Below are 27,979 nucleotides of genomic sequence, written 5' to 3'. Positions count from 1 at the left end.
TGTATAAATTGTGCAGTTCTGATTGCCACATCTCAGAGCTTCTGTGCCCTCTTGTGGAGAAATATCCCACTCCGTAGTCATGGTTGATCAAGTTTGTAATTTATCCAGTTGACATATCTTTTGTGACGGTTTAGTGTATGTTTGTGCATTTTAAATATTAACTTTGCTATCAATTCAGTTTGTTACTGTGATTTGCATCTGCTCTAAACATTCTCACTTATCTGGATAGTTACAAAAATAAGGATTAAATGTTCTATTAACTGCTCTAATAAATCTTGTAAAATTCACAAATATGTAGGGTTCTTACTATTCATATTTTAGCCTGGAGAGAGCTGGACTGAGGGAGAGATGGTAGCTAAAATAACTGCAGTCAGTCAGGTGAATAAGTTCATCTTGACACCTTTATTCCTGTCCTGCTGCACAGTTGCCATTTTGTTAAAGAGTAAATACATCTTAAATAGTTAAAACAGTTGATATTTTCACAATCAAACTTCCAAACCCACATCCTCTCTCACATGTTCACACTACAAGCAAGCCCTTTTTGGTTTCAGTCCTTGGGCAAAACCCCCCAATGTCCATGTTTTTGTCCCCAAAAGTCTCCCTTCAGACATGATTACCGATGGCCTGCTGGTCTTGTATTCCTCAATGACAATTGATGTCCAGTTTCTAAGCATTTACCTTTAGATGTGTGCCCATAACTGCCAGTCAGTCAAAGCACAGAGTATAGACAGACAAGGGACATTGTGTGAGATGTAGAATATAACAGCCAACTATAGTTCAGACAAGTGTACAGTTCACATCTAACACCAGAGGTCTACTTGATAAACAAGTTACATAGCAGGTCTGATTTGTTTAACATTACACAGTAGATCACTATGGGGACAAAGATCTACATTTGTTTAAGATTGGCTATTTATTTTTCAAGGTACAGAGTATCTTTACGGTTATGGAGTGCCCTATACTAATACAACACAAATAATATTTTCTGTTAAAAACACTTTTTTTCAGACCCCAAAATCATCAACAATAAATTGAGAATAAAACACACAGAAGACCAACATCATCCCTGAATCCCTCAGAGCTCCAGAATATAATCTGTGGTCCACACAACACAGTAGAGGTGTTCCACCCAGACCGAGCCAGAAAAGGTATAGTGGCTGTTGTCGGAGGTAACGGTCAAGCCTGTGTGCAGTGTCTTCATCAACAGACCCCTTCATCCCCTGGGTCCAACATATGAAGGGTAGCAACCCAGGAAAGGTGAGATGATCTTGGGGAGTATTGTCTGACTGCAGGTCCCTCATGGTGAAGGGAGCAGGTCAAAAAACTCTTACATTCCAACTGGTGTAATTGTGTTCAGGTAAGATGGGGGTAATTCAGAAGAGAGTGTTTGTTGGAGGGGGGCAGCTCCTGGAAAACCACATACAAGAGCACGTACTGTACGTATACTAAGGAACACCACTCACATGTATGATAGCAGCAAAAAGTCAGTGAAATTAAGCATTTCTAGCGACAGAATAAAGTGATTATTTTCCAATGTTAAGGTCTATCTTCTAGACAAGAGGTCAAGGTGTTGGCTTTGACTGAAGTCTAATGAGGCATCAATGTACAGTATATGGGTCACTGTGGCTGAACTGTGGGGGTAAGTACCTTCAAAAACAGGGAGGGGGAAATAAAAAGCCAGTGGCTCTTATACGGTAAAAAGAACAGTTATTGAATTAAGATTGCCATAATTAAACAAACTTAGTTTGGACTAACACACACAAAAACCATGAGCTAATGAGACAGGGCATGCTGTACAGAATCTTATCTGGTTGGACTGTTTCAGAGTTAGTGTTTCCTCATGTCTGTTAGTCAAGGGAAAGATAAACAAATCCCAGAAGGAGCAAATCTCCAATCGCCACCAGTGATTCACAACAGTTATCCACAGAGGAAAGCAGACACAGACCACCACAGAAACACCTGCTTCAGGTGTTCACTACTCTAAGGCATGAAGTACTAGTTAACAAATAATAAGGCAAGTTAAACAGGACCAAGCAGTGTTCATTTGTATTGGCAGCCCTATGCTGTGGTTAGTGTTGTAGAGAGCGCAAACGCTAGTAGGTCTACCTACACATATCTGGATAAGAGCGTCTGCTAAATGACTAAAATGTAATATTGAGAAATATCACAAGAGAACCCCTAAAATGAAGAACGTTTTTCCGCTGACTTTTCTTGCAAATGAAGTTGGCTCGTACATGACTAGCTTGAATCAAATTATCTTCTTAGGGAGCCAAAGATCCAACTGAGGCAGTAGAATGGGGGAGAAGGTTCTTTTATGAGGCCAAAACAGTTTTATCCCACATATTTCCAGTAATTTAAGGCAGGTCTTGTGCATTAGAATTTCAATTTCACACATTTCATCCTGGAACATAAGATACAAAGGCGAGACATTTCTAGACATTCCTGTTTCCTGAGCCTTGAAAACACAGTGAGGACCGATACTTACAAATCTAGAAATGTCAAACTATACTAAACAACATACAGTTGTCTAAGCAAAGGAATAGGAAAGAAATTAATGCCACCAGTGTCTTAAAATAGCACAATCTCAAAGGGTATTTTGTTCCACTTCCCTGAAAGGCTGTGCAAGAAGAATCTTTAACTACATAACCATCCCATGGTAAATAATGGCACTGCATGGACCAAGGAATGACATTCGTCTCCCATCCTTCCAACTATCATTCCGCCAAACCTTGAAGGCAACAGCAAGTAAAATATCCCTCATGTACCCCTCCCTTCTCCACCCAAGAAATACAAGCAAATAATAAATAGGGATGAGAGAGATGGTTTATTCCCAATTCTTAAACCTAGTCAGACAGTAAACATTCCTATTGCACCAGAACCTACAATATCCATTACTATATTAATCCACAAAGAGAACTCTTTAGCACACTGACATGTGCGCGCACACACACGTCTGTGGGGGAAGGAAATGGCACTCTGGGAAAATGAGTCCATCCATCGGTCTGATCCACAGCCATGCCCACGTAAGGGCCCGAATAAGGACTTCCTCACGGTGACAGGTCTTAAAATAGCAACAGCCCATCACACGAAATAAACATCCTGGCTTACTTTACAGTGCCGAGTATGATCACCTTCAAAACCTTCGATCACAAAAAAGTCACTTTAAAAAAAGGTGTAAAAAAAATAATTGGGTTTGACCGCTAGACTAACCGTAAAAATAAGAAATCCTATCTGGCGTGTCTTGTCATGCTCCGTCCCCATATTTGTATCCGTAATAATGAGGTTACAATGAGGTTACTGCAGAGCCCCTCTAGAGAGGAACAAGGAGGCTGGGGGGAGGTTAAATTAGGGATGGGGATTTAGGCTACTACTGTCCAGTCTTTTCAGGGGGTCAAATGTAAAATCAGGGTTTTGAGGTGTTGGTGAAGGGGACTCACCAGGGATTGGATTGGTGACACCTCTCTTTAAGACCAGTGTTGAGACTGTAAAACAATAACTTAGCAGGAGCTCATTGGAGCTGCCCAGCATGATCACACTGGTGAGAAACAGTCATTAGTGGTGTTGCTCTGGCAGACATGGACTCAAAGAGGGGACAGACAGCCTAGTCTAGCATGTCATGGCCTGGCAGGGGCAAGATCCCCCTCTCCCCAATGTCTATGGTACAGTCAGCCTGGTGGTGCATCTGCTTTTCTTAGACTGTACTCTTCAGTTTCAAAGTTTGTTGTTGTTTCATCCTCCACCATCATTCTTTAAGTCCATTCTGCCACTAGGTCCACTCCTCACCCCGAACTGGTAACCTGTGGGAGAGAAGCATAAATTATTAAGACATTGTGTAAGGATTCAGTGACTCTTTGCTGTGAACGATGTTGTTGATTATGCTTGGGATAAAGTTGATAATGGGCTGAGTTTCTGAACGACCTCCATCACGACACCACACAGCGGCAGCTCATGCAGTCCTGTCCACTCTCATCCGGAGGGTTGAGCTTCCTCAGCTTGTGCTGCCTGATCTCTCTCACTAGCGTGTAGAAGGCGTCCTCTACCCCCTGCAAATAAACCAAACACACAGTCAGAACAATCTGCAAAACGGTGGGCATTACATATTTACAAGTTCGTAAACTTGATGGCCATCAACAATATAAGTTCTGTGTATTTGTAGAAAATGTTCCCAGCACTGCACACACACACACATATATATATATAGCACTGAGGGACACGCACTGCTCTCCCTGTGTGTGTGTGTGTGTGTGTGAAAGAGTACCTGTCGTGTCTTGGCAGAGGTCTCGATGTAGGGAATTCCGTAGCTGCGGGCCAATTCCTGTGCTTGCCGCGTGTCCACAGTACGCGATGGGAGGTCACATTTATTACCCACCAGGACCATGGGCACGTCGTCAGAGTCTTTCACACGTTTGATCTGTTCCCTACAGGAGGACAGAAAGACACTGGTCAGTTCCCTGCTTGGTTTAACTCGTTTCTTCAAATATGAGGACCATACTCGACATTACATGGGCCTTAAACTACAGGAACTACCATTTAGAATAACTGTAGTAGTATGTAACTACTTGTACATATACCCAGTGATGTGGTGGTGAAAATAGGTGGGTAAACTCTGATCGGTGTGAAAAAAAGTTACGCTCACTATAGTTTCAATTAATTTTTCCGCAAAGTGTGTTTACCCTCCACTACACCAAGTTTATTATAGTAAATTGAAACGAATCATGAACAAACAATTCAGTAAACTGATATAAAAAAAAATAACAAACACATTTGAAAAACTAAAACTGTACTGAAACTATTATCTTTGACTCCAAAACTAGCTAAAATAAAATAAAACCCATCATGAATTAAAAAACAAAATGGGATTTTCAAGCCTTTGGAGGGGGCTTTCAAGATACTTAATCTGGCGGGTAAATCCATCCAGGAGGTGGTGATGTTTCAAATAGGCCTAGTTTGTGCATCACCATCACTAGCTAAATGGAAAAATTGGCTAGGTATCTAGTTTGATTCTTAAACCATTGGATTGGTGTAAACCTGTCCAAGAGAATTTCTTTCCATCATATTTCTTGCACAAGTCTCAGCGCTATTCCTTTTAAATCCAAGTCACATTGAGATGGTTTAATTGATCAATTAAACCTAACCTATAGCCTGACCCATTACCTTATGCATTACCGCCGCTCAGTTGCAAGAAGTGACATCCCAAAAAACTATACAGCACACACATGGTTCCTAGCCTCCCTCACATGCTTTCTGTCCCCAACAGTAAAACTAAATAGAAATATTGCTATACAACTAAATAAAAAATAGCAAATCAGGTCTGAAAACAAATGGAAACCCAAATGAATTTAACAATCAGAAAACAAATAAATAAAAACAAACTATAATAAGCTTGCTCTGTACATATCCACCTGTAACACCATCATACCACAACTAATGTATTTTGTAAAGTGTTGCCACAATCAATTCCCAAGGAAGGAACGGGGTGTTCGTGGGTCATTTCACCCTTATGTATTTGGATCCTACCTCCCTCTCCTTCTCTCCATAATCAACACCACAGTCAGACACTAACGGCTGTGCTGTACTGCTGGAGGAGGGATGGGGCAGCAAACAGCATGATCTCATCTCTCCAGCATCCATCTAGCCAGCAGGCCAGGGGAGTGTGAGTGTGTGAGGGGAGTGGGTCAGATCTGTTTGGAGATCTCTCAGCACAGTCACAAGCAGGACAGTGAACCGGATGTATGATTTCTAGCGGTGGTGTTCTAGGTTGTCGTGCCTGGCACGCGCATGCCCAATGTCTGTGTATATATGAGGAAATGGATGGGAAGGCAGTGAACAGAATGAGCTAATCACTTAAGCAAGCAGCCAGTCAGATGACTGCGTGACGGGACCAAATGGACTGGGTCAGATCTATACATCAACCCCTCAATTCACCTTCACCACCTAGCAGCAATACCCAATGCAAGCCTAGTGGAGAGATGGAGAGAGACGGGGAGTGGAGAGATGGAGAGCGACGGGGAGTGGAGAGATGGAGAGCGACGGGGAGTGGAGAGATGGAAAGCGACGGGGAGTGGAGAGAGAGAGACAGGGAGTGGAGAGAGAGAGAGACAGGGAGTGGAGAGAGAGAGAGTGGAGAGAGAGAGAGACGGAGTGGAGGCAGAATAGATTATCATCATCTCCGTCTGGAATTCTTGCCTCCCTCTGTGTCATTGGGAGTGTTCCTCCTCTGCTCTACTCTCCTCCCTCCGTGTCATTGGGAGTGTTCCTCCTCTGCTCTCCTCCCTCCATTTCATTGGGAGTGTTCCTCTGCTCTACTCTCCTCCCTCCATGTTAATGGGAGTGTTCCTCCTCTGCTCTCCTCCGGTCTAATTGAGGCCGGATCGATTTCATGCAGCGTGCTGTAATCACTCCAAGGCGGAAGGCTAAGCTTTCTATAGCTGTGTTAAATGCTAAGGCATGACATCACCCAGCTAGTTACTGCAGAGAGCTTTCACACAAGACAGCCATGACCCCCCACTGTCACATACAGCCCTCTGGCCGGTCAGACACACACACACCTGTACTGGTGAATGTCCTCGAAGGACTTGGTGTTGTTGATGGCGAAAACACAGAGGAAGCCCTCCCCTGTCCTCATGTATTGGTCCCTCATAGCGCTGTACTCCTCCTGACCTGCAGTGTCCAGGATGTCCAGCAGACACGTCTCCCCATCAATCACCACCTGCTTCCTGTATGAGTCCTGAAGGGGGGGGGGGGGACATCCTCCAGTTACACTGCTACAGACAGACTGCCGACTGATTCGCTACCCAAGTGTGCACTTGCTCACTCCTGCTTAAGGATTTAAAATTGGTTTGGTGTGTAAGGATGTTTGTAAGTTAAACGGAACTGTGGCTGTGGACCAATTTAACAAACTCAACCCCTGGTGCACTAAATTAACATACAAACCATCTGTAGGGCATTCATTCACTGCTGTACAATGTAGAGAAAAACCGGTCAATTCAAGAGGGTGCTATGAAATGAATGTCAAAAACATATTTGACTTTGCCCAATGTCATTATAAATTACACAGCACTAAATCATTAGATTGTTCTCTACAATATTATAAACCTAATATATTTGTACTTGACCATATTGATGAAATAAGAACGTTAATTTGCTGTGACCGTTGCTAGTTTAGACTGTGCAGCTCTTGGTTGTATCTCTTCCATATTTGGCGTTGTGAGGTGGTACAATTTGGAGGCGTTTCCACTGGTTGGACAAATCAAAATCAACTTGATACCCTTGTCATTTTCACCTGCAGATTCTTGGCTTTCATTGCCTATATTGGCGATCACACTACATTGAGACGGGTTGTTTCAATGGCAATTTAAAGGGAGAGACAAAAACAGGAAAAGATCGTCTTCGCGGAGGGTGAATACTGAAATTCAGCCTCTTAGTATTGTAAATAAATATATATTTAGTCCTTCTTTCGTTTTTTATTCAGCGGATTTCATTTAGAAAAAGCCCATGTTTTCACATGCGAACCTGCAGCCACTAGTTGGCATGTAACTTCAACTGACAAGCTGAGCGCCTTTACAAGCTGGCCACACCGCTCGGGTCGCATGCGCGAGTGTAGATTTGTATTATTATTTTTGTTTTTTTTACACATACATATTATCCAATCATTGCACCCACACTGCTCATGAGCGTCTGCGTAGCCAGGATCTAAAATAGAACTTGCTTCTATTTGTGACGCTCAACGCGCTGCAAGTCATGCCTCTCCCATCTCTTCATTGGCATATACCCACGTGCCATCACCTCAATGATTTTTTGGAGCATATACCCACGTGGGTGAATGAAAGATGAACTGAGGTTCACAGTCTAGTTGGTGGTGGTAATGCACCTTAAAATAAAGTTGGTTGCCAACAACCATATAAAGTCCAAAGAAGAAGCAGCCTGAAGGAGGAGAGATTACTAGAAACAGTTGGTTTACCCTTTTATCTGTGGATTAATTGTCAGAGTTGAAGACCTTGTGCATTTCAAGTAAAATAACAACCCAATGTTTATATCCAATTTAGACAGCAAGCTAGCTAGCAACAGCAAGCTAGCTAGCAACAGCAAGCTAGCTAGCAACAGCAAGCTAGCTAGCAACAGCAAGCTAGCTAGCAACAGCAAGCTAGCTAGCAACAGCAAGCTAGCTAGCAACAGCAAGCTAGCTAGCAACAGCAAGCTAGCTAGCAACAGCAAGCTAGCTAGCTAAATTGCCATAAATGTTTAATGCTTTTCGACTTGTCCCCAAGTTAATATAATTGGTTCAGAGTTTGTTTTGATATTTCAACCTGTGTCCTGATTACGTCTGGTGTGGGGGGACAAAATCAACTTGCGCGTGTGCGGTCTGGTCAGCATGTTAGAGTTCTATTGAGCAGTCAGCACTTCATGATCATTCCAGTGATGACATTAAATTCACTCTAAACATGCTAAATTCTCAGAGTAAATCTTCTGTAACATTTGAACCATATATGGTAGACATGGGTTTCGGATTATTTATTTTCTGAATTCTCTATGGAATAGACACATTTGTATGAACCTTGAATGAATGAATCATTTTATGGGTGAACACCCTACAATCTGTAATGAATGAATCCTTTTGTGGGTGAACACCCTACAATCGGTAATGAATGAATCCTTTTATGGGCGAACACCCTACAATCTGTAATGAATGAATCCTTTTGTGGGTGAACACCCTACAATCTGTAATGAATGAATCCTTTCATGGGTGAACACCCTACAATCTGTAATGAATGAATCCTTTTATGGGTGAACACCCTACAATCTGTAATGAATGTGCTAATGAAGTATTAGCTGAAATCCATTGATGCGTGTTCAATATACTAACTAACCAACCATTTACACATGTCTCTTGACTAGGCTTAAAGCATGAGTCTGGATCTGGGACCTGATTGATAATCTCTCTCACACACAGGCACACATGCGTGCTGTGTGACTAGCCATGCTGTGTGACTGGCCATGCTGTGTGACTGGCCATAGAAGAGGTAGTGGTATCAAAGGGGGCAGAGTTGCAGGGCCAAGGTTAAGTGTCCCAACACACAGACACAGGGTGCAGGGTCTGTGTGCTAGTGCATAGGGGCCAGGAATGCACACACAAAAAGGACATTGTCTGGCCAGAGGCAGGCGTGGTGACAAAGAGAGAGAGAAGAGAAAGCAAACTCTTGTTCCCTCTCGGTCTTTAAAAATATCTTATAGTGAACTGAGAGGAACTAAATTAGGAGTAGCGGTGTAGTAAAAAATGTTTAAAAAACTTATAATAACAAAAAAAAAAAATCGGACATTTGGAGAATTTAATTGATAATGAGTAGCCTGTTTGGTAATGAGATCTGGTAGTTAAGTGGTCTCTCCAGTGAGCCAGTAGTCACACTAGCCTACTTTACTCTGTTCACTATAGACCAGGGGAGGGGCCACATTAGCATGACATCAACCACAGCTCTGGAAACGCGCACACACATTTGGGCTCCCGAGAGGCGCAGTGGTCTAAGGCACTGCATCTCAATGCTAGTAGAGTCACTACAGACTAGGGATGCACGCTATATCGGTAAGCATATCGGAATATTAACGAAAAATGCCAACATCGCCCGATGTCTAGTTTAACAGCGCTGTGCAAAACCGATGTCAAAGCTGATGTGCATACCTATATAACGTAATGACGGCACGAAAAATACAGAGGTACACGTGCAACACAGCATTCCTAACCTAGCCCACATCTGCTGTGTGGATTTATTTTGAAGTTTCAAAGGAAAATATGCAACATTTGTGCTGCTATTATTACCTGAGGGGAGAAAGTGAAATCTTTCAATACCACAAACCTAATTACAAATTTAAAAGTGCATCACCCAAAAGTAGAAGAAAAAAACTAAGCGCACACTCCCAACAACTAAACAAGTTCAAGTCGAGCAGTCATTTGAAAGAGTAAGAACATTTCAGCGAGACAACTCAAAGGCAAAATCCATTAACACCAAGATAATGGAATTCATTGCCCTTGACAATCAACTGTTCTCTGTTGTGGATGATGTTGGCTTTCGCCGACTGGTCGAGCACCTTGTAGGCGCTATTTTTCAGATGTTGCCCTACCGGAGTTACACAGTATTGTTGAAACGCACATCCTTGAGCTACTTACTATGGGCGTCACTGCTATTAGCTTTACGACTGACATTTGGACCAGCGATGTCAGCCCCATGAGCATGCTGAGTCTGACAGCACAGAGGGTCGACGAGGATTTCATACTGAGGAAAGCCATATTGCATGCTCAAGAATGTGCTGGTTCTCATAACGCTGCTGCCATTTCAATGGCATTTGAGAACATGTTTGAAACCTGTAAACATGAACACACTCCTAGCGCTATTTGAACAACTGACTCAAGAAATAAGCTAATCAACTGCGTCTGCAGCAGACGTGATACCCTCTGTCATGGCATTGAAACGTCTGCTCAACAAAACCCCACAGTCTGTATCGGCAGTTAAAACTTGCAAAAGTACTCCACTAGAGGCTGTGAACAAGCGAGTCGGTGGGTACAAGGACCGCTACTTCAATGCAGACAAGAAACAGGGATTACGTGAAATGTTAGACACAGCTGGACAAGATGGAAATGGACACAGTGACAGTGCGCACTGAGGAAGAGAGGCTACGGACAGACAGCTGAAACTTGTATGATGAAATCCTGGTTGAGAATGAAACGACTGAAAAACAAAACAGCACAGCAAGTAAGTGAAAGAAATAGGTTTTGATTATGTTTTACTGGTAATGAGGACATATGTAAATGCCAAAAAAATAACTTTGTGGTCAGTGTGTTTGTTTCAACAATTTAACTGTACAATAATTGCTAAATAAAAACGCCACAAAAATTTGAAATATCGGTTACCGGTAGCAGTTTTTTTGGCAAGGAAAATATTGGATATCGTATCGGGCAAAAAAATGTAATGTCAGTGCATCCCTACTAGAGACCCTGGTTCGATTCCAGGGTGTATCACAACAAGCCGTGATTGGGAGTCCCATAGGGCGGCACAAAATTGGCCCAGCATCGTCCGGTTTAGGGATTGGCCAGGTTAGGCGGTCATTGTAAATAAGAATTTGTTCTCAACTGAATTGCCTAGTTACATTTTAAAAATTCACAGTACATACCTCTATGGTGGGGTCGTATTCATCCACAAAGTGGTTCTGGATGAGCTGGATGGTGAGTGCACTCTTCCCCACACCTCCAGCCCCCACCACCACCAACTTGTACTCCGTCATCCTCACTGCTCCTCACACACACTGCTGTGAGAGAGAGAGGAGAGAGCAGCAGATAGGAGGGGTAGAGGGAAGAGAAAGGTTCATACATTTGACCATATTTTCTGTTCTTAGATGTCTATTCATTGGCACGTGTTCTGTTTGACATTAGCTTCCCTGAACTCCTACCTCACTATTCTGTTAACCACCACCTCTGCCCAGAGGTGAGATGTGTATGTGTGTTTAGAGCAGCTGAGTTTGAGTCCCTCTTAGAGGAATGTCAAATGTGCTGAAGGTACTCAATGTTCCAATCCACTCCCACACAACACGAGAGAGAGAGAGAGAGACACAGAGAGGGAGAGGTTTGACACAGAGTGCTCCTCATTGATGCCTACCTCACAAATCGGAAGCCTCGTGTTTTTTATACAGCATAGAGGCGCTGTTTCTCTGAAAGCATGTGTGTAGCACGTGAGCAGAGCATTTGAATAGCCCCTTAATGACAGTTGAGTACGATGCTTCTTCTGGTTACTGATAGGCTTGCGCCCATCAAGAAACTGACTGTTAGACCTGCCAAATTCCCCCATGGATAGATGATTAGTTGAAACTGTATGGCTGAGAGGGATGAGGCAAAGGGAATAGCAAATAGGTCTGACAACAGAGGACTGGCAAACATACAGTAAATTGAGAAATCATGTAACTAAACAAAAATAAGAAACTATACTATGGAACAAAGATAAATTATATAAAAGAATGATTGTAAAACACTCAAGTACTTCACATGAAATTCCAGGTAAAAAACCTAACTACGCTCCAACCGTCGTCATTGAGGCAGATGGCTTGTTCATAACAAAACCCTTTCATATTGTCAACCACTTTAATACATTTTTTGTTGATAAGTTAGCTAATATTAGGCATGACATACAAACAACAAATACTGGGCCTTCATATTCATGCATAACGGACCAAATAACGAAAGACGAGCACTGTAGTTGAGTTCCACAAACGGTGTGGAAGAGGTGAAAACTACCTGGTACCAACAACCTGGATGGTAAATTGCGGAGGTTGGTAGCGGAATACATTGTGACTCCTGTTTGCCACATCTTCAATTTTAGCCTCGAAAACAGTGTGTGCCCTCCGACATGGAGGGAGGCAAAGGTCATTCCACTACCCGAGAATAGCAGAGCACCCTTTAATGGTTCAAACAGCCAACCAATCAGCCTGTTACATGTGCTTAGCAAACTTTCAGAAAAAAATTGTTTGATCAAAGTTATTTTATAGAAAACTAATTAACAGACTTTCAGCATGCTTATAGGGAAGGGCACTCAACATGCTCGGCACAGACACAAATGACAAATAAATTTATATTAAGAAGATTATGGGAGCGTTTTTTTTAAGACTTCAGTGCAGCTTTAGTGTTCTCTTCCCTGTGCAAACAAGGGTGTCCAAGAGAATGTTGAAGTCCTTTGGTTGCTCAGATTGCCGAAAACCAATGTCGTTAAATCCAACGTGAGTGCCAATGGTGACAATCTTAGAATAGTTGTCTAAAACTGAGGGCAGGAAGGAGTTGATGTCTTGGACATGGGCACCTGGGTGACAGTGGACCTTGGTGGGCCCACAGGCAGTAAAAAAATTCACACCATCGAGCTGCCCACAATGATGGTGGTCGTGATTGAATCCGATGGGGAAGGAAGAATGGGAACAGAACGGGCCTGCCCCAGGCAAGGAGGAGGTGGTGTGCTTCGACTCATGCCATCTTGACTCATCGCACATGTACCAGTAGCAGCGGGTGGCTTCGGAATCATCGGGGAGATGGAGGGCCCAAGACCTTGTTTCCTTTGGTCAGCACCCCTGGATGGCTGCTGGCTGTTGGTGTACTCCCAGGATTAGCACTGACTCCCGGAGCAGGTATGTCCGCCACCAGCAGAGCGAATCTGTTTAATAGCGGGATCTGATCTTCTAGAATATATGGAGGCCGACCAGACTGCCTCCCACCCAACCTCCACCTTGCCAGTGTCCAGTCTCCCACTGGCCGCGGAGTTGAGCTTTCCATCTGTCCAGTGGATTGGAGCAGGTCAGTACCGCCCGACTCATCGACCCCTTGGCTGTAGGAGGCATTTAGAACTGAAATTGTGTGTGCCTTGTCTGCATCAAAGTACATCTTGTTTTTTCCACAGCTCAGCTAGCAGCCAGAGAATCTCATCCCAAATCTGCTTGATGATAAATTAAAAAATTGTCTGTTCCAAAATCTCAGTGCCACCTTATTTTGTTTCTCTTGCATAGATCTCACACCTAGCACATTTGAGCCCAGACGTAGACACATACCACTGTTGTTTTGACTCTAGCTCTACTTGCTCTGTTAGCAATTATGCTAACTATTGTTTTTTTGTTGTTGCAGAAATCCAGGACACAAACATGCGGTCCAGCTGAAAAAGCTAACTGCGTCACGGAATTCTTAGTAATCAGAAATTCCAATGGTTAAAGATGTTGACATGAAAAAAAATAAAATAAGAATTAATAAAAACAGACCGAGTGTAGACAGTATAGTCGTGGCCAAAAGTTGAGAATGACAAATATACATTTTCACAAAGTCTGCTGCCTCAGTTTGTATGATGGCAATTTGCATATACTCCCAGAATGTTATGAAGAGTGATCAGATGAAATGCAATTAATTGCAAAGTCCCTCTTTGCCATGCAAATGAACTAAATCCCAAAAAACATTTCCACTGCATTTCAGCCCTGCCACAAAAGGACCAGCTGACATGTCAGTGATTCTCTAGTTAAGTGAATAGGGGGGGGGCGCTGTTTTCACTTTGGAAAAAATCATGCCCAAATTAAATGGCCTCGTACTCTGTTCTAGATCATACAATATGCATATTATTATTACTATTGGATAGAAAACACTCAAGTTTCTAAAACTGTTTGAATTATATCTGTGAGTAAAACAGAACTCATTTGGCAGCAAACTTCCATACAGGAAGTGAAAAATCTGAAAACGAGGCTGTGTCAGGGCCTGCCTATTCAACTGGCTTTTATTTATGGATCTGTATGCACTTCATACGCCTTCCACTAGATGTCAACAGGCCGTAGAAGGTTGAATGGGGTGTCTAGCTTGATGTGAGGCCGAATAAGAGCTTTTGGAGTGGCAGGTCCGGTCTTTTGTCAGTTTGACGGCGCGCAGGGGAACCTCACATTGTCTTCTGAAAAGCATTCGGTATACACTACGAATTGCTCTGGCTCTCATTTTATTGGATACATATGAGAAGAACATCATAAAGTAGGATTTTCAACCGAGTTTGACCAGTTTATTTGACGTTTATTGGGAATTTTAGAATTTTTTGTTCCAAGCGCCAAGAGTTGATGGGCATGTTCGCGCCACAATGCTAGCCAAAGTTGCTAATTTGACAGAAGAAATGGACATTCTAAAACCAAACAACGATTTATTCTGGACCTAGGACTCCTTGCACAACATTTCTGATGGAAAATCAGCAAAAGACAAAATGTATGATGTTATTTCGTATTTCTGTGTAATATGTTGAATCCAACACGGCGGAGAATAGGTGAGCGCTGTCTCACAATAATGCATGCTGTATGTTGTGGTAAAGTTATTTAAAAAAATCTAACACAGCGGTTGCATTAAGAACCAGTGTATCTTTCATTTGCCATACAACAAGTATTTTTATGTAAAGTTTATGATGAGTTCTTTGGTTAGATTAGGTGAGTGTCCAAAATATCTCTGGACATTCTGGTGAATTGTTGCTACGTATTCACAATGTATAACCACGATTTGCAGCTCTAAATATGCACATTTTCGAACAAAAACATGAATGTATTGTATAACATGATGTTATAAGACTGTCATCTGATGAAGTTGTCCAAAGGTTAGTGATTAATTTTATATCTATTGCTGGTTTTTGCGAAAGCTATGTTGGCGGTGAATAAATGTTTTTGTGTGTTTGGCTATTGTGGTAAGCTAATATAATTCTATATTGTGTTTTCGCTGTAAAACACTTAAAAAATTGGAAATATTAGCTGGATTCACAAGATGTTTATCTTTCGTTTGCTGTACACCATGTATTTTTCATAAATGTTTTATGATGAGTATTTATGTATTTCATGTTGCTCTCTGTAATTATTCTGGCTGCTTCGGTGCTATTTGTGATGGTAGCTGCAATGTAAAACTATGATTTATACCTCAAATATGCACATTTTCGAACAAAACATAAATGTATTGTATAACATGATGTTATAAGACTGTCATCTGATGAAGTTGTTCAAGGTTAGTGATTAATTTTATCTCTATTTGATGGTTTTGTGAAAGCTACCTATGGGGTGGAAACATGGTGAAAACATGCCGTTGTGTGTTTTGCTATTGTGGTTAGCTAATATAAATACATAGTGTTTTCGCTGTAAAACATTTAAAAAATCGGAAATGATGGCTGGATTCACAATATGTTTATCTTTCATTTGCTGTATTGGACTTGTGATTTCATGAAATTATATTATATCCCTGTCCTGTTAGGCTAGGCTATGCTAGTCAGCTTTTTTGATGAGGATGCTCCCGGATCCGGGCTGGGTATCACTGAAAGGTTAACACAGGTGTGAGTGTTGACGAGGACAAGGCTGGAGATCACTCTGTCATGCTGATTGAGTTCGAATAACAGACTGGAAGCTTCAAAAGGAAGGTGGTGCTTGGAATCATTGTTCTTCCTCTGTCAACCATGGTTACCTGCAAGGAAACACGTGCTGTCAAAATGGCTTCACAGGCAAGGATATTGCTGCCAGTAAGATTGCACCTAAATCAACCATTTGTCAAATCATCAAGAACTTCAAGAAGAGCGGTTCAATTGTTGTGAAGAAGGATTCAGGGCGCCCAGGAAAGTCCAGCAAGCGCCAGGACCGTCTCCTAAAGTTGATTCAGCTGCGGGATCGGGGCACCCCTAGTACAGAGCTTGCTCAGGAATGGCAGCAGGCAGGTGTGAGTGCATCTGCACGCACAGTGAGGCGAAGACTTTGAGGATGGCCTGGTGTCAAGAAGGGCAGCAAAGAAGCCACTTCACTCCAGAAATGGGAAGAGGTCTGTCCATGATAGGACATTGCTCTGCCTTCTTCACATCTCAGTCGACCAGACATGTCCTACAGGACTTAGTTTTGTCGAACCTGGAATACTTCCCAGCTGTGTAGTCATGTGCGGCAGAGGGACATAGGCAATTTGCAGTCGGTCCGTAACAAAGCAGCACGTATTGCACTTTGACATGCATGTCAATCTCTCCTGCCTCAAAGTTGAGGAGAGAATGACTGCATCTCAAATTTGTCTTTGTGCGAGGTGTTGAAGGTACCGAACTGTCTGTTCAAAAAGTTAGCACACAGTTCGGACACTCATCGACATGCAATCAGAGGTCTCTTCACAGTCCCACAACAGACAGAAACGCAAAGTATTAAATAGAGCCATGGCTACATGGAACTCTGCCATCCCATGTATGACAAGATAGCAATAAAAACAGATAAAACACCTTACTACACATTAGCTAGCAGTAATGTGACCGACATCAACATGAGGCTTGAAAATTACCATATAGTTATGCACTTGTAATTTGTACTTGCTAATAGATTTTTATAAATATTATTAAAATGGGTTTACTGACCACAACCCATTGAATTAATATTAAGTGTTGACTATTTGGCATCAGGGGAGCACAGCACATGGAAGAAAGCAGTGAGATATGCAACATTGTTATGTTTCTGCAAAAAGTTCATGGCAAGCCGGCGATGCAAAGAGTGCGGCGGCGCTTCTGTGACGTCCCTGCTGGGGTCCACACAAAGTATGAAACATTACATAATACAGAACATTAATAGACAAGAACAGCTCAAGGACAGAACTACATACATTTTAATTGTCACACAGCCTACATACTCATACTTACAGACAATATCTAAGTCAAATACATACAGTGCAAATTACAATACAAAATATACAAAATGGCTTTGTCTCCTTAGAGTGCCCGTTTGTGTAGCTAGTCATGCTGCGCGCACTGTGCAGTTCCAAAACACCCCAAAGGGGGCAGCCTAGACCACAAATGTATGTTTTGCATTAAATAATGTTCTAGGTATGTGCAATATAGCAGGATTGGGATTTTAGGCTGCTATCCCTTGGATTATGTTGGAACTACGTAAACTCACATTAGCAGTACGCTTGTATTAACTGTAGAGTGGGGGGGGGGGGGGGCACAGAACTTTTGTAGATAATATGTACAAATACAGGCACCTAACATGATTGAAAATCGTGAAACTTCCACATGAACTCAGCCATCCACATACGCACGTTCAATTATTGAACTGGGAACATTTTATAACATGTCACAATCAGAACGATTGGGAACTACTCCACGCTGGGAAGATGTTTTACATGACACAGGGCAGACAAGGGCTCATGATTGGAGTAGTCATTGCAGTGTATCCTAGTTTGTTTTACACCGTCCCAGCAATGAAAAAGACTCGGGCTGAGACAAAATCATTTGGGGTTAAAGCCCCGATCTGGTGACGTCAATGAACCCCAGTAAGAGTTACTGGTTCTTTTGCAGCGGCTAATAGGGAAACTAATAAAATACAATTTCTTGACGCATTAAATATTGGCAAATGTTAAAATGGACAACGAAAGCAAAAAAATGTAACATCCATAATTTCTCTGATATGTTCCATAGAAAATAGATATCTGCACACCGTGTTGAGTGTACTTTGTGGCACTGCAGCAGTGATAGCCACTGGGGTCAGTGAGTTCAGAGGAGAGAACAGAGAAGGGGAAGCCGTGCAGTCAGTCAGAGGGTTTTAGGACTCCCAGGTGTACCTCTTGTCGCCCCCCTCAGTGGTTGGGTCCGGCGCAGCAATTACACAGGGCTACCCTGTCATAAATCAGGGGCTCTCATTAAACAACTCGGGCCCAATTCATTAGTTTTGCAACGGAAAATGTTTTCAACAAAAACGAGCGCTTGTTATTGGACAAGGTAGGTCCCTCCCCGTTTTTCCTGCCTGCTTACATACGTCTCCTAGTGAATATAATCCAGTTGGACCAGGTCCTGTTCTCTTCCAGAACACATCCTTTCCTCATCCTGTCCCGGCTGTATCACACCTGGCCGTGATTGGGAGTCCCATAGGGTGGCGCACAATTGGCCCAGCATCATCCTGGTTTGGCCGGGGTAGGCCAACCTTGTAAATAAGAATTTGTTCTTAACAGACTTGCCTAGCTAAATAAAGGTTACATGTAAATAAAAATAAAGAACAGTTGCCTGACATGACTGGAGAGAGAGGGACTCAAAACACACAGGCGGTCTGTGGGAATCCTTTAGAATGCATCCTTCAGCCTGTTTTGACCACTGATCTGAGAGGCCAGAACATGACAGATGAGAGCTATGTGGTGGAAATCTACTGTATCCAATCCATTCACCGATCAGTGATGGGAGGGAGCAAAGTAAGAGTATTGAGACCCTGACACAGTGAGGTGTCGAGTTGAACAGTATGTACACATCCAGTCTCTCACTGCAACAGATTGCAGAATGGAGCGTGTCTGACAGAGATTCAGAGATAACCATGGACACTAAGTTATTCCAACAGATCATCAGATATGAATGTAGCCTAGATGACACAAAGGACATACTGGTGATGGTATTGCTCCATGTGTCACAACACACAGTTAGTGTGTCACCCAAACCTACAGAACAGTGGTTCACTCATAGAACATCAGTGCCCTAAAACAAAAACAGCTAACAGAAAGCTATCAATTTGTAATTTTTCCATAAGATCTCAGCACACGCATCACAGGTGCAGCCTCAGTAAACTTAGCCAACCAGTAGGCTTCTGATTTGACAAGCTAAAACCCCCTACCCCAGTGAACTGGGTAGTGTAGCGTGGCTAAAAGAGACACTCAGCTAAAGTCCAGCCACTGTACTCTCTCTCGTGGCTGACAGGCTGGGGCAGGGTGTCAACTGTCAAGTAAGCTGCACGAACCATACATATGCACGCACACACGCTGGCCAGTGAAATTCCAGAGGACATGAGCCAAACAGCAGCAGTGGGGAGTCATAAGGGCGATGTTGTTGGTATACACTCAGCAGCTTACCATCAGTCAGCCTACATATCCTTCTCATGACCACTTCTCTACGGCAAGACAGAATAAAGTGATGAGTCAGTGAAAGGGTAAACTGACCCCAATAATAAGGACTATTCTTTGCCCCTGTAATTTATCATGACAGGTTTATAGAAGAGCCTCCCTTGTCCAATAGCTCTTGACCGAGATTTTTTTTAAAGATATGGGACAGCCAACCAACTCACACCTCCTCCCACTGCAACCCAGTGTATGGATCTGCCCTACCCTTTATCTTCTACTGTACCCACACACACATTCCTCTAAGCTGCGCGCATGCACAGCTCCCCTCAGACTGCTGTGCAGAAGAAATATCAGACAATGCAGAAAAGCACGAGCATGAACTTCACTCAACTTTCTCGAATTTTCACTTCAGTTAAGAGTATCAACATTTCACTCTACTGTGGGAATTGTGCTTGAATCAACACAATATTAGCCACTTTCAATGAAACATACCAAAAGAAAACAAACTATAAAAGATTTAGTGTACAAAACTATCTGTGCAAGAGAGAACATTGGAGTAGGAGTGTATTGCATTGACCGGCATGACTCAGGCCGTACTCTACACAGACCGGTGCGCCATAACCAATCAGAGCTGTAGTAGGCCCATTTGCAAATAGCCATTGCAATATATGGATCTGTGCGATTCACTTTGAACTGGACTGTATTTAAAGCATTAGCGGTCATGAGTAGATGCGCTTGTTTTGATATCAAAGTGAGAGCTGCATGTAGCCACCTGTGCACATTTGTTCATATTGTTTGCTAATTAGTGAGTTTAGTCCAGTTAGTAATTTTCTTGTCAACAATTGGTTGCTTCCAACAGGAGCACAAAATGTGTGCATTTCTAACCATCTTTGAAAAGCGAGTCAGGTAAAGAGCTTTTTTGTCTTAAAGGGGCAGTGTTGCATTGAGACGGTCTTGAATAAGCTAAGTAGCCAAGAGGCAGAGGGTAGCATAGCTTGTCTGTTTCTCTAATAATGGTATGCAAATAATAATGACTATTTTGTAAAGTGGTTTCTTGCATCAGCCACCACAACATTTTCAGTCACCTCCTTGTCTGAAGGACAAGTGGATAAACCGGTTAATGTCAATCACTGCATGTTTTTTTTCAACAAAAAAAAATTGCTGCTACATTTGCTGCTACTGACAGAACAGCTATTTCCATGTTAAAATGTTATGGGATGCATTTGTCTCCATTGTTTATGGTAGGCAACTCAGGTAGGCCTACATCATGATCAAATAGCCACAGCAGCCTACTTGGCGACTGTCACAATGTTCAAGTTTGCGCTTAGCGGACCTGAAATTTGCTCAGTGCCGGAAAAAATTAGAGGGAACATTGCCCACACAGATGACTTGCTAACAAACATACCCTGGATCTTCTACCGGATGTAAGCATCCTACTCCTTTAATACACTACACCACAACCTTCTTGACCAAACAACCACCGGACTGACCCACCCTACCTCTTCACTGCTCTCAGAAATATCCCTTACAGGTCAGGTGCTTTTTGTATTCCCCGACACATTCACACAGCATCCCCTAGCCTACACTAACCTCCTGTCCTCCTTTACCGTTTTAGCTCCATGAAGCCCTGTTACTCCTTAATGTGCTAAAAAAAACGGTACACACACTGTACGGTCCACACACACTAATATGCCTGCACAGGTGCTGCAGTGTTCCGAGAGGAGTAACTAGGGACACCAACCTGGACTCTGGACAGATTAATGACAGCAGGATACACACCATCAAAAAAACACCCCATTTACAAGGCTAATGCAGTGGCAGGGAGTCAAAGGCAACAGAAACACTCCAAGTAAACTCCTATATTTGTCCCTTGATGTGGTAGTGTATTCATTGAACGTCATGCACCTCTGCTAATCTAGAGCCCCTGTGTGTGTGTGTGTGTGCGTGTGAGAGAGAGAGAGAGAAAGAGAGACCAGGGTGCCTTGATGAGTGGACTGTTGGGTCATTGATGTTAATGATTGAAGGAAGGCTTCTTGCTTGCTGACAGAGCAACTGCCCTCTGGTTTGTTCTACACCGCTCCAAACCCCTCAGGGCTTCTCCTGCACAGCTGTTCCAACAGGCTCTATACCAGACTGCCAAGGGGTTTCATGGAAACAGGTAGCTCTCTAGATCGGCTAGACCAATGTCAACACTCACAGGCTTGCGAAAAACAACCCGATGGCTATAATTCTAACACTACAGGAGGGGATTACCACAACCTCTCAATCGTGTGGGCAAACATTTAGCTTCCTTCTTCCCTGTAAATGAAGTCAGTAAAAAAAACAACACACACTTCTCGTTTATGCACACACTGTGCTCTAACATAGCCAGATACGGGGCATATACTAGCTAATAGAGCAGCTGAGGTGGAGGTCATGTTTTGAGGAGTCTCTTGGCTGAGCCTGGAGATACCCTGGGCTACTGTAGTGTTATCTCCTGCAGCAGAAGGCTGTAACAGAACCAAAAAGAAGTGATACATTCTACAGTGATAGAGGTCTGGCTCAGAGAGAAAAGCTGCAGCTTTGCTCTATCCCTCTGAGAAAACAGGGGAAATGACTTCTTGCACACAGGTCGTTGTTGCCTTTTCAACATGGAGATTTAGTGGCAGGCAGATCATTCTTACTGGGTTGTGTGTCCTGGAAGAAAGGTGGACAACATCATAGGAAATGAGAGGCACAACCAAATCAACAGAATGGACAGGGTGGGCCTAAGCGATATCACAATATTTCTCAAATGTTTTGACAGTATGGCGGTATTTTCTGCTACTGAATAATTTAAGTTCTAAATATATAGAGCATGGCAACAAATGAGTTCTAAGTGGTTTCAATGGGCTTTATACTCAACCAAACTAGAACAAAACAGACAGTGAAGTAGTTCAATTTGTAGAACTTATAATTTAGCACTGTATCAAAATATCATTAAAGATGGGATTTGGATCCATACCTGCAAACCAGTATCCACGATATAAAAATCACCCAGCTCAAGGTGGGACAATCCGGGAGACAGTGACGATTACTCCTCCTCCCCTGTCCAAACCATCCCAGCCCCTTTGTGCTCCCCCTCTCCTCACCTGTTCCACCTCCCCCATTACACTGCCCATCTATCTGAATGCCCTGTAGCCAGACTCTCCAGTCTCCCCACCAGCTGCCCATCAATATATTACAGTTACAATTGGCACATTCTAGGACATCTTTTTACTTATGCTGTGCATCTCAGAAGATAGATATACATCACGCCAATGTGGTTCCTGAGATTTTTTCCTCTGACAAAGCCAAGGGCATAAGAGTGTAGGAGCAGTCTGAAAGAAAAACCCCTGGGATTCCAGAGAGAGAAACTAGTTTCTGTGGTGAAGAAGTGAAAGTGAAAGGCGTCAGGGTTCAACAGAAAGGAAGGCTTTGAGACAATAGCTTCAAACAGCACCACCAAGTACAGTACATAGTTTCCATGTCGTATCATGGATGGTTGAATTATCATGACAATAACAGTTCAACGCTAATGTGCCATTACATTTAAGTCACATAATATGACATCTCCTTGAGACGTGCCCACATTGGAAAGAGCCAATAGTGGCAGTCTAGGCAGATTTGAATTGTTATTGGTAAGAGGAGCTTTTTACACACTCCTCTATGGGTGAGGGGAGACATAGCTGTGCCATTCACTGACTATCTAGACTGTCAGAGGCTGATTAATAATCCAGACATACATGGGGAGATGAATATTTGATGCAGCCCTGCCTGCTGACTCCAGGACCACTTGTTGTCTGTAGGGATCAGTCCTGTGGTGTTTGTCTAGCTACTACCAAAGGAGGACACCATCACATGGGATGCACACACACGGCAGAGTTCTCCCTGTGGCAGTGCCCGGTGCCAGCCATACCCTCTCCTCTCTTTCTGACTCTCAGTTTGGTAATTAGGGCCAGAGCACAATGAGTCTCTCTACCAGTCTTAATTAGCCCCTTAAGTGTACACACACACACACACACACACACGGTTAAAGCGCGCACACACCGCTACAGCAGTCATACACAGTCTCCAAAACCCCACCACTACAGTAAACACATATAGTCTGGATTTTAAAAAAATGAATGAATTGATCCAGAATTCTAACATAGAGATCAAGAATGGAGTAGTCAACCCCTTGTGTAAGCACTTTTGAAATGGTGACGCATATTAAAAAGTCTTAAACACTCTCAGTCTTCGGCCACAGCCCTGTCTGATCACCTACTCCACTAAATCTCTGTATGGCTGTGCCCTTTTGCTCAAGGGGTGGTACATGAACATGTGTAGGGTTATATATAGCTCACAGCCACCTCGAGCTGGGGAAATTAACAGTTCCTCTTGAAACTCTAGAGCTCTGCCTGGACCATGAGGATAATCTTACATGACATCTTACTGAGGGAGCAAGCTGGAAAACCTAGTAGCGTTGCAGTTCTTTGCGCACTCAAACCGGTGCACCTGGCACCTACTACCATACCCTGTTCAAAGGCACTTAAATCTTTTGTATTGCCCATTCACCCTCTGAACGGCACACAATCCAATGCATGTCTCAATTGCCTCAAGGATTAAACATCCTTCTTTAACATGTCTCCTCCCCTTCATCTACACTGATTTAAGGGGATTTAACAAGTGACATCAATACAGGATCATAGCTTTCACTTGGTCAGTCATGGAAAGAGCAGGTGTTCCTAATTTTTTGTACACTCAGTGTATACTGTACCTTGGGGTAGAACACGACTCATTGTATTCAGCATTGACTTGATAGTAGTATGCTACTCTTTGCCACTCTTTTGAGGAAAGGTAGACCACCTTCCCACCTGAATACACAAATAACTGTCCCGCTCTCGGCCCCACACATCCTCTTTCGAGGATGAAGAACTTAAGAGTGGACCTCCTGCGTCGCCACTCCCGCAACTAAAACACTTAATAGGTTAAAGGATCCATATTGGCAGAGCCACAAGCCCATTGCAGGGATAGATTTTTAATGGAGCGATGATGGTAAGAGAAACCTCTCTAGGGACGGATCACAATCGAACACTGAGAAACCGTCATGGAGCCTGGATCAAGTCCCCCCAGTGCACCATCACTACACGAGACTCAGCTGCAATGCTACAACACAATGTAGCCCAGCGTTGACACAATTGAGCATCAGAAAATCCACCCATTTACAAGGTAAATACCGAGATCTTCAGGACTAACCCCATTACATCCATGGTTCATCCATCAGAACACAATGTGAAGATAGAAGCCCGCACATCATATGAATAGGATCACAGAACAAAACAGTTCAGTCTGTCAACTAATTAAGATACTTGGAATCGAGATGTAGCATCTTATCAGAAAGCAGGAAGGGTGGTAATGAGTGGAAGTGCAGTGCTCCCTCTGCTCTCCCCAATTGTGACACTGTGTGCAGAGGGAGAGAAGAGGTGAGGGCCCTAGCTTCAAAACAGGCATTTGTCTCAAAACAGCCTCTTAGCAAAATGTGACATTTTTCCACTGGGTCATCCTTTCAGGTTGTTAACCAGGGATCAGGTGATGGAGCCAGGTGGTGAGATGAAAAGGGCAGATGACCACACTAAACACTGCCAACCTGATAGCCTCTGACACCTGTGGGCCACTGGCATGTAGGCTGTGCAGTGGGAAGGGCCCACTCAAGTTGCAATGCAACATAAAATGAGAAGCAAAAAAATAACTGATCAAGAAATATGAGATGAGTCAGGTTCGTGACATTGACTAAGCATTTCATGGTGAGTAAATATGTGTGTTTTTGTGTATGTGTTTGTGTGTGTGAGAGAGAGAGAGAGAGAGAGAGAGAGAGAGATCAGGTGAGATGATTCATCAGACCACCCCCACCAACAATCAGAGCCATCCCAGAGAGCATCTTGAGAGCTGCGTAAACAAAGGCCTTCCTGGACAAGGAAGATGCCACCCAGAATCCTCTGCTCTATAGACCTCCCCAAGAACACAGGCTGAGAAGAGACCTGCAGACAAAACAGCTCACACACACACACACACACACACACACACGATACAGCCAGGACCATCAGTGGACAAAGAGTATTTCTATTCAGCTCAATGACAAAAGAAAGCAACTGGAAGACCAACCATTGAATCTATTAGTAAACAATCCCCAACACAAAGCCACTCTCCCCAAGAATTAGAGAAGTGCCGTGTCCCTCCTGTAGCTTCAGCTAACCATTATCAAGTGTTATATACCACCATCATGCCCTTTACACGAATAGAACCCTTTCTAAATCTAAGAGTGTCAAAATCAAATGGTATATCTAGCTTGAGTGTAAATCTGTAGAGACCTTGATCAGCATGATTACTTTTTGCATTAAACGTTATTGCTCTCACGGGCTATTGTTGACATGAATCATGTTTCACTTATGTTGTTCCATTTTGCATACACTCATAATAGTCTACTGTATTACTAAGCACTGGTCTATTCTGTATTATTATTTACTACTAATAATCATGGTCTTCATAACAAACAAATAGATTAAGTTATCAAAACACCTAATGACTGACGATGGGTGAAACTGACCTGCAATGAATGAAATGGAGGCATATAAAGACTGAAAATATATCATGGTTTTAGGCTACATCATGGGTCATAGGTCTGTCTCTTGGTCAACACCGCATGTATGATGTCATAGCCCACTGAAGAGCAATGAGAGTCGCTACACAAGGCATAGGTAGTTAGAATAGCAATGCTGTTGAATTAGATTTGTATTTAGCCTTGTATGAGATATTCTACCGGAAATACCAAGCCTCCCATGCTTTTCTTTTTTAAACTTCAGGCTACTCAACAAAATCGCATGTTATTCCAAGCATCAGCTTCGAATGTAAGGCATGCGACAAACAAATTGTGACGTTGTGGTCTGTTGAGCCGATACTAGTCGGCTGTCTCTAGACTACAAAAATAAGCTATTCCTGGTCCTTGACCCAGCAGATCAGTGTAGAATCGGGTTCTTAATCAACCGCCTAGTAATTCAATGCAACTTCCGCAGTGCTACAATTCGGTGTAGGCTACAAGACGGGGCGTCACCCTTGTCTGTGTGGTCTACACGCTACAGCCACTGTTGCAGCTCGGCTGTTGGAGCGCTCATTGAATAGCCTGGCCATACAAAATGGCAACAGTTTAATACTTGAATTTATTGACAATGCCAATGAAAATATCAGGGGGTTCATTTTCTAGTATGTATTCCTTGGTTTAGCTTAGCCTATATATCAGCAGCAGATGACCCCCTGTCCGTGAAGTTTATGGGCTGACCAGGGGATTTAGCCTACGAACTAAATTCCTATTTGAGAAAATAATATACACAAACTGATTCAATAGGCCTACCAATATGCTTATGGTTTGGGTAAATGATCACGCGAATAGCAGTTTGTCTGCCAAAACGTTGGGCTACACCTCCCAATGTTGTGCTTGCCAACGAGAATCAGCCTGATGTACGCGTGAATGTCCTAAAAAAATAAAAAGGCGCGCCGCAGCAGTGTCCGTGTGAACGAGCTCGAGCTGTTAACACTACTTTTGGTCCCCTGTATGGGTTCCCTGGACAAAGCACACAAAATAACATTGAGCGACAGTTCAAATAGCCTACATTTGTGTAATAGATGAAAAACGTGCACGCAATACTTACAACAAGCAGAGCTCTACCCAATAATCAGGAGCGTGACTTGGTCTACTGGAAACAATATTTCAACTCAGTAGCTTCTGAGTGTTCCAAGAATAGAAATACAAATGGTGGGCCCGTTTCCTCAACGAATGTCTCACAACAGTTTTCGACAACAGAAATATTTTATTATTCCAGAACTGATACTTTTCAGCACAATTTTTACAGCATTCGTTCAATCTTGTACGCGAGGTTAAGTCATAGCGCACAATCTGCTTCGAAGAGGGAGAGGACGAAGACAAGTCTGTTGGAGCCCACGCCCAGCCCAGTATGAACCGCCCCGGTGAGCACAGGGGTGTATTCATTCCGCCGATGCTGTAATAAAACGTTTCTTAAACGGAAACAATCAGAACCAAACGGTGAGAATTTACCTGAAATTGTTAAATAGAAACTCTCGTTTTGCTGTTTGTTTCCGTTCTTAAACGGTTTCCGTAATGAATACACCGCTGTTTAGTTGCCTGTTTTGACCATCGTTAATACATTGGTCGGTAGGCCTATCTGTAAAACTGCAAAATATAAAGCGGCAATGTGGGCATATCGCAGTACAATTACAAATGCCGGAGTATTTATGCATTTTTTATTCGCTAAATTTAGCCTAATCCTAGATAAAGTCAACCTGGGTGTTAAATTAGAAATGTAGGTTTGTTTTAATTTTAATATAGGCCTAATGTGTAGACCAAAATAAAACCTCTCCCTCAACAAAACAAAGGAGCTGATCGTGGACTACAAGAGACAACAGAGAGAGCACGACCCATCCACATCGATGGGGCCGCAGTAGAGAGGTTCAAACGCTTCATGTTCCTCTTCGGCGTGCACATCACCAAGGACATGAAAAGGTCCCCCTACACCGACATCGTTGTGAAGAAGGAGCCTCTTCAACCTCAGAAGGTGGCAGACTGGGGGGGTTGAAAGGTTTTGC

General features: G+C 43.0%; 1 protein-coding gene across 1 annotated transcript; it reads right to left on the bottom strand.

Moving 5' to 3' along the window:
* Positions 1-383: 383 nt before the first annotated feature.
* On the bottom strand, positions 384-27,345 carry LOC129862194 (GTPase HRas). The gene is made up of 6 exons (XM_055933612.1): positions 27,028-27,345; positions 11,161-11,295; positions 6,549-6,727; positions 4,259-4,418; positions 3,919-4,043; positions 384-3,797 (listed from the first exon to the last, which is right to left on the bottom strand). The coding sequence occupies exons 2-5, from the start codon at positions 11,269-11,271 to the stop codon at positions 3,924-3,926; spliced, it is 570 nt and encodes a 189-aa protein (XP_055789587.1). The 5' UTR covers positions 11,272-11,295; positions 27,028-27,345; the 3' UTR covers positions 384-3,797; positions 3,919-3,923.
* Between the last annotated feature and the right edge of the window lie 634 nt (positions 27,346-27,979).

The sequence above is a fragment of the Salvelinus fontinalis genome, chromosome 9 (assembly GCF_029448725.1).
Source record: "Salvelinus fontinalis isolate EN_2023a chromosome 9, ASM2944872v1, whole genome shotgun sequence".
Taxonomy (NCBI): domain Eukaryota; kingdom Metazoa; phylum Chordata; class Actinopteri; order Salmoniformes; family Salmonidae; genus Salvelinus; species Salvelinus fontinalis.
Note: the sequence above shows the minus strand (reverse complement) of the source record. Positions and strands in the feature narration are given on the sequence as shown.

Bases quoted from the DNA above. Each gene is read 5' to 3' on its own strand.
- LOC129862194 (XM_055933612.1), bottom strand. From the start codon at position 11,271: ATGACGGAGTACAAGTTGGTGGTGGTGGGGGCTGGAGGTGTGGGGAAG. The intron at 6,728-11,160 runs GTATGTACTGTG...CCCCCCCTTCAG, and splicing joins AATACGACCCCACCATAGAG to GACTCATACAGGAAGCAGGT. The intron at 4,419-6,548 runs GTGTGTGTGTGT...GTCCTCCTGTAG, and splicing joins GAGGACATTCACCAGTACAG to GGAACAGATCAAACGTGTGA.